Below are 17,038 nucleotides of genomic sequence, written 5' to 3'. Positions count from 1 at the left end.
CCCTGTGGTGTGCTACTCAACATTTCCTTGCAGTTTGATATAGAGGCATTGATAGGGTTAGGTATAATTGTTCAACCAATTCTAAATCCATCTAATGGTAGCATAGTTCAGCCCATATTTTCTCATTTTTTCTGGTACAGCCTGATGGAGACTTTGTCAAATGCATAACTGAAGTCAAGGTATACACTATGGCTATCACATGGTCACTTTATCAATAAAGGAGAAGAAAGCATGACTTGTTCTTGATAAATTATGTTGGCTTCTGCCAAGCAATGCATTCTTTTTTAAATGCTCACAAACCAACTGCTTAATAATCTGTTGCAACCTTTTGCTCGGTATCAATGTCAAGCTGATTGGTCTTTAGTTACTCATGTTTTTCCGCCCTGCTGGAGGACAGAAACAGTGTTTGCTCTTCTCCAATCCTCTGGCAGCATGCCCATCCTCCAAGATTCCTCAAAGTTCAGAGATGATTCTAAGAAGACATCTATAAGTTCCAAGACAGAAGTAAAAGATCCAAAATTTAAATCCTGGAGCCTACATTCTCTATTGCCATCTCCATCTCCATCTGGTTTCTATAAGTGTATGCATCAGGATTTAAATGTTAGGTCTTTTCCTTTTGTTAAGAGAACTGGGTGTTCTTGCCTTACTAGCTTTAGTCCTTACACATATTTAGGCAAGATGTTTCAAAAATTTCCACTGCACAATGTCAAATCCCTTTTCTATATCCATTCAAACCACTACCACTGATATCAGTTGTTCTGAATATATAAAATATTAATTAATAATCTAATGTTATCAGACAATTGGCAACCTTTTACAAACCCTTTTTGTGCTGGATGGATAATGGAAGGAAATCTTTTATATATTCCATGTGCTAGGGTGAGTGTAAATTTTTTTGTGTCAACATTTAGCAAGGAAATTGAATGGTAGATTGCACAAATCGATACAGATCTTTAAAATCACAGCTATATAGTCTTAAAGCACTCTAAGATTAACCATTTGTACTAGAAGCTTTTTTTTTCTTTTCATAGATTTAATAACACCTATTCTATTTTGGAGAGAGATAAAAGTGCAGCTAAATAAAAAGCTTTATTTTATGTAATCTTAGTAAGAGCTGTATTATGTAAAATAGATTAATTTCTTCCTGGTTACATTTGACTCAGTATTGTGTAATACAGAACAAAAATATAAAATTAATTTATTGAGTCAGAACTATTATATACAGGTAGTCCTTACTTAGCAACTGCCTCGTACAGTGACTGTTTGCAGTTACAGTGGTGGTGACAAAGTAACTTTCAACCAGTCTTCGCATTTATGACCTTTGCAGGTCTGTAAAGCAAAGGAAATCTGAAGTAAGATCGTAAGCACAGTCGCACTTTCACTTAATGACCGCTTTGCTTAATGACCAAGTTGCCAGTCCCAGTTAAGGTTGCTAAATGAGAACTACCTGTATTTTACCTTAGGCATACATAAGAGTAAATAAAATATTACATGGCTGCAGTGACTTTAACTCAGAGGTTATTAATATACCAGGTCTTTTACCTTCCTACCACTATTTTTGCTTTATGCAATTTAGTGAATATTGTTTCAAATAATAAAGGGAACTTATCATTAATTTATCATTTTTATATATATATATATATATATATATATATATAAATTAAAAAAAAAAATTCTGGTATAGTTTGTTTGACATAGATACTTGAAACGTTCCTTAACTCTTTCCCATACTTAACTTTTTTATTTTTCCAAAAAGCATAAGCAATAATCAACATGTATGTATGCCTTTTTTAAATAAAACTTGATTATTTTCAAGTTATAGTTAAGATACAAACACAAGAGAATATAGAACAGATAGAAAACAGAACTAAAGAAAAAAACGTACTATAGAAGTGTCAGTGGAAAGAAAACAAAAAAGGAAAGTGACTTCCAATTTTCTCCGATACAGATATAGATAAGTTTACAAATCTAATCTCTTACAATTAATTAACCTATCTTAACATTATTTCTATTAGAACAAACCATTTAATCCCTAAAACCCAAAATGAGAACATCATTTTTTTCTGTTACAAGCAAGTAGTCGAAAAGTGGTTGCCAAATTGATATAAATGCAGAAACAGACTGATCTCTTTTAAAGGCTGTTAATTTAGCCATTTGAGCCAAGTCCATTAGTTTAACAATCCAGTCTTCAACCGTAGGTATTTGTGGATCTTTCCATTGTTGTATGTTTAACAGTCTTGCAGCCATGATCGTGTATAACAGCAACACTCCACGTTGTTTCTCTAGTTCATTTTCAATCAATCCCAAAAGAAAAAGTTCTGGTTTTCTTTATATATTTACTTTAAGAATCTTTTGAATAGTATACGTATTTGATCCCAGAATTTTTTAGCCTTCTCACAAGTCCACCAAAGATGATAAAAAGTTCCTTCACCCTGTAAACATTTCCAACAGATGTTAGTTACACCATTACACAATTTTGACAACTTATCAGGAGTTAAATACCGAAACATGTATGTATGCCTCGAAGACGTGTGAGACAGCTAATACTTTGTCAAAGTGTTGATTTATAAAACAAATTCTTCAAATTCTTGTTGCATCTGTTTTTATAAAAAGCAGATCCTTTAATAAAGGCAAGTTTAAATGCCTTTTAGAAAAAAATTAAATTCTTGTGGTAATTAATATTATTAGTGAGACATGATTTGGTAAAATTATAGTACCTGTATTACATTTATTAATCAATTAAACTAAAAATCAAGATATTAGAAAATTATCTGTAACAAATTACCAGAGAACAACTCTGATGTGGAAAAAATACTGTTGTTGGAAAGAATTAAAAAGTTGTCATATTTATCAAATTAAACTTTGATTTATAAGTTTGCAACATATATTACCACATTAAAATATGGGTAGGAGGTTTGTGGAGTGAGAAGTACAAATGAGGTAAAAGCTGAAAGGGTTTATTAAGCAAAGCATAGCAAAAGAATAACTTTAACTGCAAAGCATGATTTAGACAGAGGTATTCTAGACAACTCAATAAAACAAGACATGTAACTTGCAACAGAACAGTGAAAATACAGGACTTTCATATTTCTTTGGTAGCCGAGAGCCCCTTGTCCTCACCAAAGCTACAGATATTTCCCAGATTTATACTGGTATAGACTTTCTTGACTGGTATCTCTTGGGGCAGCGATGAACTCCAGGGTTTAGTGACTGTGATCTAGACACCAGATTTCCTGACGTTTCATCAGCAGCTGTGGCTGACATCTTCAGAGGCAAGGTGGTCTGCTATGCAGACCACAGACAATTGAACTTGGACTGACTGAGCTCCTGTCTTGATAGCCAGGTGATCAGACTTTTGACTGGTGTTTACCCAAACTGGTTTCTAATTTATGCAGTTTGGTGTGGGCTGGTCATGACTTATTCTTTCTTTGTGCCCAGTCCTCTGAAGATGCCAGCCATGGTTGCCAGCAAGATACCAGGAAAACTTCTGTCTCAACCACGGTCACTAAACCCTGAAAGTCAACGCTGCCTGTTTTCCCAGATTATTCTGGCTAGTTACAGCAACCTTTCTAGGATGGTCTCTACTGAGGCTCATCTCTTCTTTTGTACTGTCAGTAGCTGACAGCTGGGAGCCTCTTGTCCTCATCAAAGGAAGATATGGATGTTCACCAGATTATTGAATTATCATATAGCACCAGGGCCTAACGTTGTGATCAAAAGTCTGAGGTCATGCTGTGCTGATATGTCCAAAAAGGCAAAGGCATAAGAAATAAGATTTGTATTATCCATCAACTACTGGTCTACAAACAAAATGCACTTATCATCTGAAAAGGAAAAATCATTCACATAGAAAAAGGGGTGCACTCCATTAGCTGCTCACTTTTCTTCACTTCAAAAAAACTCACACACATAATGATTTCAATTTCACTTATTGCTTGCAGATATCTCTGTCTGTTGAATTCCTCCAATTCCACTATCTGATCTTCATCCAGAACCTCAATAGAAATCCCGCCCTCACTCTTAGAAGAAACATTTCTATCACTGTTGAATTCCTCAGTTTCATCCACCACATCCCCAACCTGATGGCACATTTTGGACCTCATATTTTCCATGATGTCCTGAATATCTTGCATAAAAGCTTGGTAGAAGTCAGAAGAAATCTGTTTAAAATCTTGGTGGAAGTCAGAAAAAATCTGTTTAAACTCTTCCATGTCTCACGCAGTAGATTATAACCTCCCCTAGGAGCTTAACCAGCAAAAGTTAAGATAGATATGGAAAAGTTCAGGAATATATTTGCACAAGCGAGAGTGAGATAGGCAAACAGTTCCCGAGGGAAAATAGAAACAGAAAGCTGAAGGTTCAAATCAGCCGATTCATTGTGTAGGAAAATGCTAATATCTTCAAATTTAGTACAAAAATAATAACAGGAAGACAATTGTTTACTCTCAATCCTCCTTTATATTTGGAAGGAAAATGAAGTCCAAAACTTAAAAAAGATTTTTTAAAAAAAGTAATCCCAAAAATAATAAGCACCAAGAGAACCAGCTTCTCCTCACTGTAGAAAGCCTCTCTTAGGTTATGCATACTTAAAAAAAACATAAATATAATGATTTAGAAATGGATTGCTGGTCTTAGTGTCCCTTTAAGGCTACTGTGCAGTTTGGAAAGTGATTGAAGTCCCTGCCTCCCAGCTGGCTTTTACCAGTCAAATGCAAAACGCTGTTTGCGATCTCCTGGCTGCAAGCAGCCGTCTGGAGGACAGATGGGGTTATTCCAGGTGTTTTCCTTTACCTGGAGAAAGTTCCTGGGCTTCAGGAAAACCTGTCTGAGCCCCCCAAAAATTGTTGTGTTCTCAGCTCCACCTGCTAAGCCTGCAGGCAGAGCTGCTCAGTCCGCCATTTCCCTACCGGAAATCTTGGCAGCCAAGTCTTACTGAACTGTCTGTGGAGGCAGAAAAATCATTATTTTCTTTACTTTCCATTTAAGAACTCCAAATTGTCCTGACAAATGCAGAATATAGTATTATCTGTAGAATCTCACAATGTTGAGACTAAGTTTTGTGCTGAATGGAATATAAACCCATATGATACATAATTTCAGTTGTCGATCTTAAGATATCAAATATTTGATTCAAATACTCAAAGTTCATATTATAAAAGTTTAGATATCAGGTGAAAAAGCTTTTAAAGTAGTGAGAAGTTCAATTTAGTTTTATTTTTCATTTCAATTTGGGCTAGACTCAGCCAGAACTATTAGCTGCTCTGCTGTCAAATCAATACACTTCTCCCTCAAGCAAGAGGAAAGTATTTTGTTTTCTCTGTCTTCTTTTTTTGCTCATTATAAATCAAATAAATGTCCAGTAGTTTAGACAGAACAGGTTTTCTGTTCAATCAAGCAGTCAGAGAGAGAGAGTACTTAGCTCAGGAGTGATCTGAGTCATAAATTCAGTATGCTGCCATGTCAGCCAGAAGTTTGAAATAATTTAACGAAAGTAGGAAGATGACAAACGTAGCAGTGGAGGATATGCTGGAGAAGAGCTGGAGTCTCCCTATTTCTCATGTACTTCATGAGCTGTGTGGTTATTTTAGAGGGTAGATATGGTGGTAATAACAAGGGTGATCCTGTTCATAATCAGCTCAATAAATACTTCACTGTAATCAAACAGAAAATGTTTCTTTTACAAGCTGTACTTTTCAATTACAGGTAGTCTTTGATTAACCACCACTTGTTCAGGGACCGTTAGAAATTATGAAGGCACTGGATCAGTGGTGGCTAGGACCAGTCCACAAAGTTCCGGCCATCCCAGCACCCCTCCAATCATGTGATTGCGATCTGGGTGCTTGGCAGCTGGCTCACGCTTATGATGGTTGCAATGTCCTGCAGTCACATAATCGCAATTTGTGACCTTCCCTGCCAGCTTCCCACAAGCAGAGTCAATGGGGAAGCTGTCAAGGAAAGCTGCAAATTGTTTGGGTAGGTCTCCCCCCCCGTGAACCCTCCCCCAGCCCCTCTGCACTCACGCCACATCTCACTGGCTACATGCACACCCTCCCTGAGCATTGCGTCATGCCTTGCCAGCCACTTGTGCACCCTACCTGGCCACCCATGCAACCTTCCCCATCAGGCAGCAGCCACCCCATGCCCCACTGCTTGTGCTGCACGTCCCTCACTACTTGTTCAACCTAGCACACCCTTTCCCACTGGCAGCAGCCACCTGAAGCCCCGCCGTGCTTGCGCCATACCTCCCTAGCCACCCACTCACCCCTTTGCTCCCTCTCCCACCTAGTAGCAGCCACTTGCCTGCCTGCTGGCCGGCTTATGAGCTGCCTGGGATTTGCAGCTTCCTGCCAGCTTCCCCACTGACTTTGGTTGTTGGAAGCTGGCAGGAAGTTGTGAGGAGGTGCGTGCTTAACAACCCACAGTCCTTGCTTAACGATGGTGATGGGGACTACACGGATTGCCATTGCCGAGTGATGTGGTCATGTGACATTGTGCTTTACAACCACAGTGCTTAGCGATGGAGATTCCAGTCCCAATTGCCATCATAACTCAAGGACTACCTGTATGACAATCATTTCTTAATCGACTTGGCACTTAATTACCTCTAGCTTGTGTTATATAACTTTGGAATAGTAATAATGTCAACTGATAGTGATAGTAGCAGCAGCAGCAGCATTTTTACACAATCCTGCACAATTGTTTGACATCTATTTCTAGATTAAAATGTTGGATATCAACCTAATAACTATTTTTTTATTATTGTTCAGAAACAATTGAAATGATGAACAATCGCATGATAGAAATAATGAAAGTATTTGAAAGACAAACAAATAAGTTACACAGGTAAATCATACATAATGATGTAGATGGGGAAGGGAAAGTTTCATTTTATCCTGTGGATTTGAGGGTAGTTTATATGACATCAGACAAATAATTAAGAGGTTCCTAGGAAAGAAACCTGCAGAATTTCACAAAGTCGTGGGCAGACGTAAGGAAGTTACAGTGAATAATTATATTTATAATTATGAAATAATTATATAATATATATTGTGTTATTTATAATTAAAAAATATATACTGTAAGTTATAGTGAATATCATTGTTTTCTGCTCAGTTTACCCTAACTCACCTGGCAAACTCTTATGTCCCTCACTAAAGCATTGTGATTTAAAATAGAAAGAAACACATTACAAGATAGACCTGCAAATAACAAATTTACACCTTGTCATCTCCTCTTTTCTGAAATCTCAGAGGAAAATATCAAGCACATTATGTTTCTTGAAGACACAATTATATTTTAATTGCTTCAGAAGATACCACTTTGCTTCAGGCAGTTTATTCATTTCTCCAAAGTGTCCTGATTCAGAATAATCTGAAATAAATGATAACTTTCTCAGATGCAGAACTCATTTTATTGCTGGTGGGGTAGAGCTGGGGAAGAAAATATGGGAAGGTTTTATTGAGCTCTTATTTATCATAAAGGAGTTGGTGTGTGATCTACAGTGGTGCTTAAACATTTGTGAAGCTTTTTGAATTTTAAATAATTCAAAATAATATGTAAAGCTATATATTTGTCTGTGGCAAAAGTATATGAACCTTTGCTTTCAGTAACTGGTATGTCCCCCTTGAGCAGCAATAACTGCAACTAAACACTTCCAACAATCGTTGATCAGTTCTGCACATTGTCTTGGAGGAATTTTAGCCCATTCCTCCTTATAGAACAGCTTCAACTCAGGGATGTTGGTGGGTTTCCTTGCATGAACTGCCCACTTTATGTCCTTCCCCAACATTTCTATAGGATTAAGGTCAGGACTTTGACTTGGCCATTCCTAATCCTCACTTTCTTCTGTTTGAACCATTCTTTGGTCCAGGGCCGCAACTGGTGGTGGGCAAGTGGGGCGTGTGCCCCGGGCGCCACACTGGGCACTGGGGGAGGTGCCAAAATGAGCGCTGGGGGGGGCGAAATGGGCATGGAATCCATGTTTGCCCTGGGTGACACAGACCCTAGTTACGGGCCTGCTTTGGTCATATGATGTATGTCTTGCTGTATGGCCCACTTTCTCTCGAGCTTCGGTTCACGGACAGATACCATGACATTTTCCTGTAGAATCTGTTGGTGCAATTCAGGATTCATACTTCCATCAATAATGGCAAGTTGTCCTGGTCCAGAGGCAGAGAAGCAGGCCCAAACCATGATACTGCCACCACCATGCTTCACAGATGGGTAAGATTCTTATGCTGGAATGCAGGGTTTGCCTTTCACCAAACATAATGTTTTTCATTCAAGCCAAAAAGTTCTATTTTGGTCTCATCTGTCCAGAGAACATTCTTCCAGTAGTCTTCTGGCTTAATCACGTGGTCTTTCACAAACTCTGTGTTCTTTTTGGCGAGTAGTGGCTTTCTCCTTGCAACCCTGCCACACACACCACTGATGTCTTGATGGTGGTCCCATGAACACTGACATTTGCCAATGCAAGGGGGGCCTTTAGTTCCTTAGGTGTTACCCTGGGGTTGTAATGATTGCCTATTCTAAAACAGTATCAGACTCACAGGCAAGATTCAAGGATATCTGATTTATTAAAGAACAGTAAGCAGGATCACAAAGAAAGCTGAGAATGATGAAAGTGCGCCAAATTCAAACTAAAAACCCTTGGTGCAAATGAAATCCCTCCCCCATAGAACCTTCTCAAGTTCACAATCCCAGGTGCTCCTAACGGTCTCTGATGGTCTGCGGGAAAAGGCCTTGAACAGAGAACATAACCCAAACACATTCCTTTGTACTGATTTCACATACAGAGCTTGGTACAAGGTCTCACAGCAGTTCTCTCCCAAACAGAAACGCGCGTCAGCGCCATGGCATGTGAAACGTCACGATATATAAACTACATTGAATCAGTGAACATGACTGGGGTTCTTTGAGACCTCCCGGAGTATTACACACCTACTTTTGGTGTGATCTTGGTTGGCTGACCACTCCTGGGGAGAGTAACAGTGGTGTTGAATTTCCTCCAATTCATACACAATCTGCCTGACAGTGGACTGGTGGAGTCCAAATTCTTTGGAAATAGTTTTGTAACCTTTTCCTGCCTGGTGACCATCAACAAATGAACTGAGGTTCACATACTTTTGCCGCATGCAGATATGTAGCTTTGGATCATTTTCCTCAAATCAATGAACAAGTATAACGTTTTTGACTCATTTGTGTAATTGAGTTCTCTTGATCTAATTTAAGGACTTGTTTGGAGAACAGATGATGTTTTATGTCATATTTATGCAAAAATATTGAAAATTCAAAAGGATTTGCAAACTTTTAAACACCACTGTAGATGCACATGCTGAACCTAGATTCCTTCATTTATAGTCACTTTATGAAACTATAGAAAATGAAGTAATTAGGTTCATGGCCCTAATCCAGCGACATAGTTTCCCAATGCTGTCTGAAAAGTTGTGTAACTCATATCCTTCAATGGGTAGGAGCCTGTTGCCTGCTCCGTTCAGTCCCATGAGCCTCACTTCATATTTAAGTTGTCCTTGTATTTAATGCAGGTTCCAGAATGAGATATTTACAAGCTAGGAAATGCAAGTTCCATGTTAAAACATGGAGCTTCTACTAAATTAGAACTTCAAGCATTGCTGGAGAACAGCCTCTAGCTGGGCTTATCCATTGTTTGCAGACCTTACAGCACCTTGTTCAGAAGCAAGGAAGCTTTGCTTTGGACTTTCCTTGGTGAGTCCACTTTATAACTAGTTGGTACACTTCACTAAGACAGATATTATTGGAATTCCTTAAACAGATTCGGCAGTTCTCCATTACTGGCTGTGTTTCCAGACCTGGACTTCTTGAGCAAAAACCCAATAAACACTTTTGGCAAAGAAAACATCTTCCTTGCTCATCTCCCTTGGCTTTTCTCTCCAGCATCTTAGTTCTATCCTTTTCTCAGAGTTGGCTTGAGGCCAATCCACAGGACTTTCTGAGAAACGATTGCTGCCTGTGACACACACACATGCGCACACACGGTTGTCTGCAAGATGCAGCATCACAGTTAAAGCCCTGCCCCTTTTGTACTTGTATACAACTTTGCTGCATGTTAGAAAAGGATGGGGATTTGATCATGAGAGCATACCTATTTTTTAATGTTATTTTTTTTATTGGTATGATATATCAAATAACCATAACAATAACAAAATAAACTAGTGATTATAGCGTATGAAACACCTGTAGAAACAAGAAAAAGAAGCAGGTGAAAGGGATAAAAGAATAAATACATATGAATAAACAAGAGCTTTACATGGAGGTTTTAGTTTTCCAATATATCATTAGTTAATTAAGAATAACTGAATGTATTAAATCATTTTAAGAGACTAAACATTTCTCTTAAGCTCTAAACAAAGCATAAGCATTGGCAACCATGATAGCAGGAAAATTTTTATCTCCCTCTTCCCTTCCAGATGCCACTGCAAATAGAACAGTTAACATATCTCAGCCTTTTTTCTGTGATTCTTTTAAGGTATCTGTTAGCATGTTGTTAATATGTGGGAATTCACCATTATCAGGGCTTTACCAGTTAAGGAAACAAGATCTTGGACTGACTTGTTGCTAAAGTTCAGCAAAATTCTAAACAGTTTGCAGAATGCTGAATTTTTTCCTATCATTTATCTTAATCTCTTACAACTACTGTATAGCTTTCACAAGCTTTCAGGTTGCAGTCAAATCTAGGAAGTTTAACTGATAGTGATGATGGACCTTTTAATGTACAAGTTCTGCAACTGGTAAAAGATACGTTTCCCTTGATAAGAGTGCTGACCTGGTGTCAACCTTTAAGGAAGACAATGTTAAGAAACAGATATAGCAGGGATTCTGGGAATGCTCTTTATTATTATAGGGTAAAATAACAGAATCTTGAAAACCTGAAAGATGTTTGCCCCATCTTCTACCAAACAAAATCAAGGTGGGGTTATTTTTAGTTTCTTTCTCACATGTCCCCCTTTCTTAGGACTGTATAATCTTTTCTGGAATCCTGGTTGATCTAGAATATGGAGATGGTGTGGGCCATTGAATCACTCGCAATTGTCCTCTTCCCTGTTGCAGAGCTCAGTTGGCATCTTGATTTACCAGGATGTTGACAGAAATGTTTAATTCCTACATTAAATTGCTGGGGAAATCATTTGGAGTGGATGTCATCAGTATGAGATCCAGCTCTGCCTTCCTTCTAACTCCAAGGCAGCAATCAGTACCTTTGAATGCTGCTTCTCTTGTTAATGGACTGGAAGAGGAAGAACAAAGTGAACTTAAATTCAGACGTGATGGAGGTGCTGCTAGTAAGGAAAAACTTGACTTGGGCTGAACTGAAACCTATTCTGGATAGGATTACACTTACCCAGGAAGATCATATTTAAAAATTGGGAGTGCTCTTTAACTTCTAGCTGCCACTGTCCAATTTACATTTCAATTTTTACTGAACTTAGTGACTGTTTAGTGACAATCATGCTTTGGTTTTAGCCTGTCTATTCTTTAGTGCACTTTACATAAAATAGATCTAACCTTGAAATGTGTCCATAAATTGCAATAGGTAGAAAATGCAGCAGCCAGGCTGCTGACTGCTACATGACACAACATTTATATTATGACTGCACTAAAAGATCTGTTTGGTTACCAGTTGCCTACTGGCCACAATTTAAGATGCTGGTTTTGACCTTTCAAGCCTCAAAAGGCTTTGGTTCTGATTATCTGCAGGACTGCTCTCCCTCTATGCCTAATAAATCTGGTTAGTTGGAGAGGTCCTTCTGAGGATGCCCCTATTGCCAGTAGCTCAACTACAGGGGACCTGGAAGAAGGCCGCCTCCTATTTGGTTCTCACATTCCCAGACTGTGGAATGTGCTCCCCAAGGAGGTTCATTTGGTTCCCACTTTCCCAAAATTTAGGAAGATGATAAACTGTATTTTTCCAAGCTTTTAACTGTTAATTATTTAAATGACTATTTTTAATTTTGATTTTAATTGAATTAATTTTAAATTGTATGCTCTTATTGTAAGTCAATTTGAATGTTGTACTAACAGGAAGGCAGGGTATAAATTCTCTAAATAAATGAATGTTAGTTCACTATCTAGAACTTACTGAAGACTTAAAAAGAAAATAAATCAAGAAAAAATATTCATATTTTTCAGAGTTATAAATGAACAGGATGTGCTGGAAGGTGTAAGTATGGTATAATGTTTACTCTTCTTTCAATTCTTAAAGCAATCATTTGATACAGAATATAGTGATGCACTCATTCCTCATTTAGTGACTATCTTGGTTAGTGACCATTTGCAAATACAACAGTAATAAAGAGTAACAAAAAAATCATTTTCTGACCAATGCACACATTTATGACTAAATTTCATGTGCCTGACAACAAAAGCCTTCAATGTGAAACTGATTAAGGCCTGGTCAGTTTCAGGCAACAGTGCAGCTGGGCCTAGAGTTCTAATCAACTAATTAAAGTGGCAGCTGAGCTTGTTAACCTGTAGTTAGCACTTTTTAGGGAATCACTGCACTGTGGAGAAAAGCAGCTCAGGAAGAGATAGCTTGTTTAAGCAATCTCTCCGCCCTACGAGGAGGCAAGAAAAGAGGGGAAAAACAGATAGGCACAGGACACTGTACGAGAGAACTTTATCTGAATGAGATAGCAGGAACCAGTGATTTTCACAGCGTGTCTCTCAGTCAGTGTTCACTTAACAACCATTTCGCGTAATGATCAAGTCTTTGGAATGGAATGTGATAGCTGAATGAAGAGTGGGTGTACAGAAAATAATATTATTCCATATACATGCAACCAAAGTTTTGATTGTATACAACCAACAAACGGGTATTACATATTCTTGTCCTACTCCCTGCTCAATGTTGAACCATTCACAGAGTGTTCTATTTATTCTTAATGCATGCTTTACTTCTAATGTATATCAAACGTACCACATTCAGCAACTAACTAACATTTTTATACTACCCCTTACTCCACATATATTTGTAACATTTTCTTATATAATTGTTTTCATGCTGCTGCAAGCAATTTCCAGAAGTTCTTTCCTTATATCTGTTCATTTTTGGGTGTGATTAAGCAATTAAGATTAAGTGATTAAGTATTTTTAATGTTATCTTTCTGCAATTCTACTTGCACTTTGGTTTCTTTGGCTTCTTTCCTTCCACGTCCACTTTTTCCAAAGATCCACTGTTGACACTACCAAAAATGATCTCTTACATTCATAATCTCTAATCTCCATCCTTAATCCTTCATTAATTCTCTAAATATTTTATCATAAATAATACATTTGATCATGGTATCACAATTTGGACATAATGTACCCACCAAGGTTGAAATCATTCAGTTTAAGTCAAATCAACTTTTATAACAAGATGTGATACTGGCTACCAGCTTGGCTGGCTTCAAAAAAAGGTTGGACCTATTCATAGAAGTCATAGGGATCAATGGCTATTAGCCCTGATGGCAGTGTGACTGCCTTTGAAGTCCATCTGCCCAGTGAATTCCCCCAGTTGGTTGGCCACTGTGAGAACAGATTGCTAAACTAGATGGGCTGGGAATCCAATCCAGCAAGGCACTGCTTGTATTATGTTAACTTTTCTTTTCTAGAATGGAACTGTTTGAGCATAATACACATGCACATACTCACCTGCACATGAACACACTCACATTGCTAACTAAACCATACTATTAAGCTGGCCTGGCAAAATGTAGGGTGATGAAATGATCCTAGTCTCCATTGACAAGATGGATCTTTAAAATCCTCTTTATTCCATCCAGCTTTTATACAGTAAACGCTCTCTGTTCTCTCCAAAGGAGGGACAAGTTTCCTTTTGATGTCCCAAATGTTTGGAGGTGTCTAGCCTTTCCTGACTTTCAGTTTTCTTTATGTTAGAAATTACAGAAAATTCAGCAAGAATTTCAAAAGCTAGCAGGAGAAAAAGAAATAATGGAGGATGAACTTCAAAAAAGGAAAGTTTCAGAGGTATCTATGAATAGAATTCAATTTTATGAATAGAATTGAAGCTTCAGATACTATAAATACATTTAAAGCAAAAAACATTTAACACAATGAGTCTTATTTCTGAGAAAGTGCATAAAATAAGGATTGTACTATGGAGCTGATTAAGGCAAACAAACAATTTGGTGCTAATCCCTTCTAATCTATTAGCCTTTTTCTGGGGCTGTTGACACTATATTGTGGGATAAGGATATTGTTCTCAAATTCCATGTCTGTTTGTATTAAGATTGTTCTCCTTTATTATTTGTTCCTGGAGGAATGAGCACACCTAATTTGTATTGCTGAAATTTGGCTGAATGAAGAGGGGAATATTCCTCTGTCCAAAATCTGCCCTCAGATGACTCTGGGCAATTGTCTATACTAAGTTGAGCTTTAGGGACAACTTATGGATTCTGCTGATATATTACCCACCTAACTTGCCTGCATTACTATCTAATTTTCTTATGCTCATTTTGGAGTTTGTGATTGAGTCCTCTAGGCTATTAGTGCTAGGAGCTTCAACCTCTGTTTCCTTGAGATGAGGGTGATGATAAATCAGAAATTTCTGGCCTCCATGACAACCATGGGCTTGTCCCAACCGATATTGATCCTGACTGATGCAGTTAACTCATACTGGATTTAGTTTTCACCTTGGAGCAATTGAAGCTTGATTTAAGACTGAGGACTTAGTTACTGGTCCTTTGTCATATTCAGATCACTTCCTGGTCAGCCTGAGACTTTGTGGGGAGTAGATCACTCTTCTTTATCTTTTCCACTGATACTTAGTTTCTCTTCATATGGGCACTTACAGGTTTATTTGTCCTTGGTAAAAATGCCACCAATGTATGCAATGCCTTATGTTAAATCTAGTTTGCTTGGTGATAGTCTGATTAGAAATATAAAATTATAATTGTAGCATTAGATTCTCTGGCTGGAATCTTTAAGAATGGGACGATTCATACTGAGTGGCAAATAAGACCATAACTGTAGCAGAGTATAAAGTAACAAAATCTATAAAATAGTTTATCCCAATGCAGATATAAGAAGAGCTAATAGTCAAACTCCCACCTATAGAGGTGAGAATTGGTTGAAAAATGCTAAAAGTTATGGCACATTGGAGAGTAAAAGAAAGAAGTTGAAGTCCAGTAAAAGAATGGATTCATATTAGGACTCTTTGGCAGTTTAAAAGATTGTGCTGAAGCTGAGAAAGAAAAGCAGTATTTCCCAATGCAAACAACCAGCAGATAAGGGATCCCATTACAGGCCTATCTAATAAGCAGATTTTTAACATATCATGGAAACATTCCAAGAAAAAGAGATTCAAAAGGCTTCAAAAAGATCTTGCTTTAACTCCCTAATAAAGGAGGGGTGGAAGATTCCTATCTCTAACTCCTAATTCTTGAGATTAATACTGATTAAAGAAAGTCTATTAATGTTGCTTCCTTGATCATGCTGTGCAGTTAAGGGGCTTGCCAGGCAGATATTTCACACCTATTATGTCTTCAAAGTCCAGGCAGCTGTTTCCCAGGCTCTCATTGGTTCTAATCCTTCTCTGCTTGCTCTGGGTTCTCATTCTGTCCATCTTTGGGTAGAAGAGCTGTGCTTGCCATTGACAGTGATGCTTGTCAGAGAAGGAGTCACTTCAGGTCAATTCCTTGGCTTTTAACTGATTTGTTTACATTGTCTTACATCTTCACACAGCATTTATCAAGTTTATGGTAAATAAAGAGAGAGAGAAAATAAAAGGGAAGGGAGGGCATCAGGGAAAAAAGTTTGCAAACTACTGCATTTTTAAATACCTTTTAGTTTGTTGTTGGTCATTCAGTCAGTCACTTCCAACTCTTCATGATTTTTCTAGGATTGTCTGTCAATAATTTCTTCTTTGAATTCTTGTAAGCTTATTGCTTGTGTCATCAGTGAGAGACTATCCAGCCAGTGATGGATAGATCTAAAATGGCTCATTTTAGACTGTTTTCCATTTTTCTAAGCATCAGGGTCTTCTCTAATGAATCTTTCTTCCACATCAGTGTCCAAAATAGTTAACAGCTTCATTGTTAGTGCTTCCAGTGAGCAGTCTGGTTTTGCTTCATCTAGCGTTGAGTGATTTGTTCTTCTTCAAAATTCAAAAGCATTATTTATTTTTGGTTCAGCCTTTTTGTAGTTTAGCATTTACAGCCATATTTTACAAAACGATTGCCTTGACTGTGCATACCTTTGTTGGCAGTGTAATCTCTGCACTTAAATGTTTTGCCTGTTACTGTCTTTCTCACAAGTAAGAGACATCCCTTTATTTTATGGCTACAGTCACCATCCCTATAACTACTAAAAGTGCTGAACTACATGCCATGGAGATGTGTATGCTCCATTGGTCATTAGGCATCTCCCTTCTTGATCACATCAGCAACGATACAGTCTGGCAGCAGATGAATGTTGCACCAATAATAGAGAAAATGTGGGGAAAATGCCTATAGTGGTATGGCCACATTCTACCAGCAGCACCATCGCCTGTACCACCTACCACTTTAACACTGATGGCAAATGCCTGCGTGGAAGACCAAAGCCAAGGTGGCAGGACACAGTTGATGTGGACTTGAAGATCACCCAGTTGGACTCGATTACTGTGTTTGATTGTGTGAAATGGCGTTCATTGATCTGAAAAGTGGACCCTGCGCCTGCGGGAAAATGCTAGGAAGAAGAGTCATCATTCCTCTAAAGTTTGTTACTTGTTCAACAGCTTCTCCATTTATTTGCATTGAGTGGCATTGCTGGTTGACATAACCTTAATCTTCTTACATTGAGGAGTAGACTAGCATTTTTACTCCTTTCTTCTACCTTCAACAGATCTCCTTAAGTCTTTTTGACTCTAGCAATCAAAGCGGAATCATCAACAAATCTGATTTTTGCTTGACTGAACAGAACTTCTCCATCTTTACTCACAGAAAAACCCATTTTCTTCATATTGCAGAAAAACAATGTTATCCAATTCTCTTTCTAACTCCAGACTGCTAATTTCCATCTT

The 17,038-nt window shown here is 38.0% G+C and overlaps 1 protein-coding gene across 1 annotated transcript in view; it reads left to right on the top strand.

The window, feature by feature from the left end:
- LOC134496275 (coiled-coil domain-containing protein 7-like) overlaps positions 1–17,038 on the top strand; it is a 66,619-nt gene that overhangs the window by 17,373 nt on the left and 32,208 nt on the right. Inside the window, exons 5-7 of the mRNA XM_063302012.1 lie at positions 6,768–6,843; positions 12,166–12,196; positions 13,915–14,004. Of these exons, the coding sequence (XP_063158082.1) occupies positions 6,768–6,843; positions 12,166–12,196; positions 13,915–14,004 (197 nt within the window). The remainder of the gene's footprint in view (positions 1–6,767; positions 6,844–12,165; positions 12,197–13,914; positions 14,005–17,038) is intronic.

This window comes from Candoia aspera, chromosome 4, assembly GCF_035149785.1.
Source record: "Candoia aspera isolate rCanAsp1 chromosome 4, rCanAsp1.hap2, whole genome shotgun sequence".
Classification (NCBI taxonomy): Eukaryota; Metazoa; Chordata; class Lepidosauria; order Squamata; family Boidae; genus Candoia; species Candoia aspera.
Note: the sequence above shows the minus strand (reverse complement) of the source record. Positions and strands in the feature narration are given on the sequence as shown.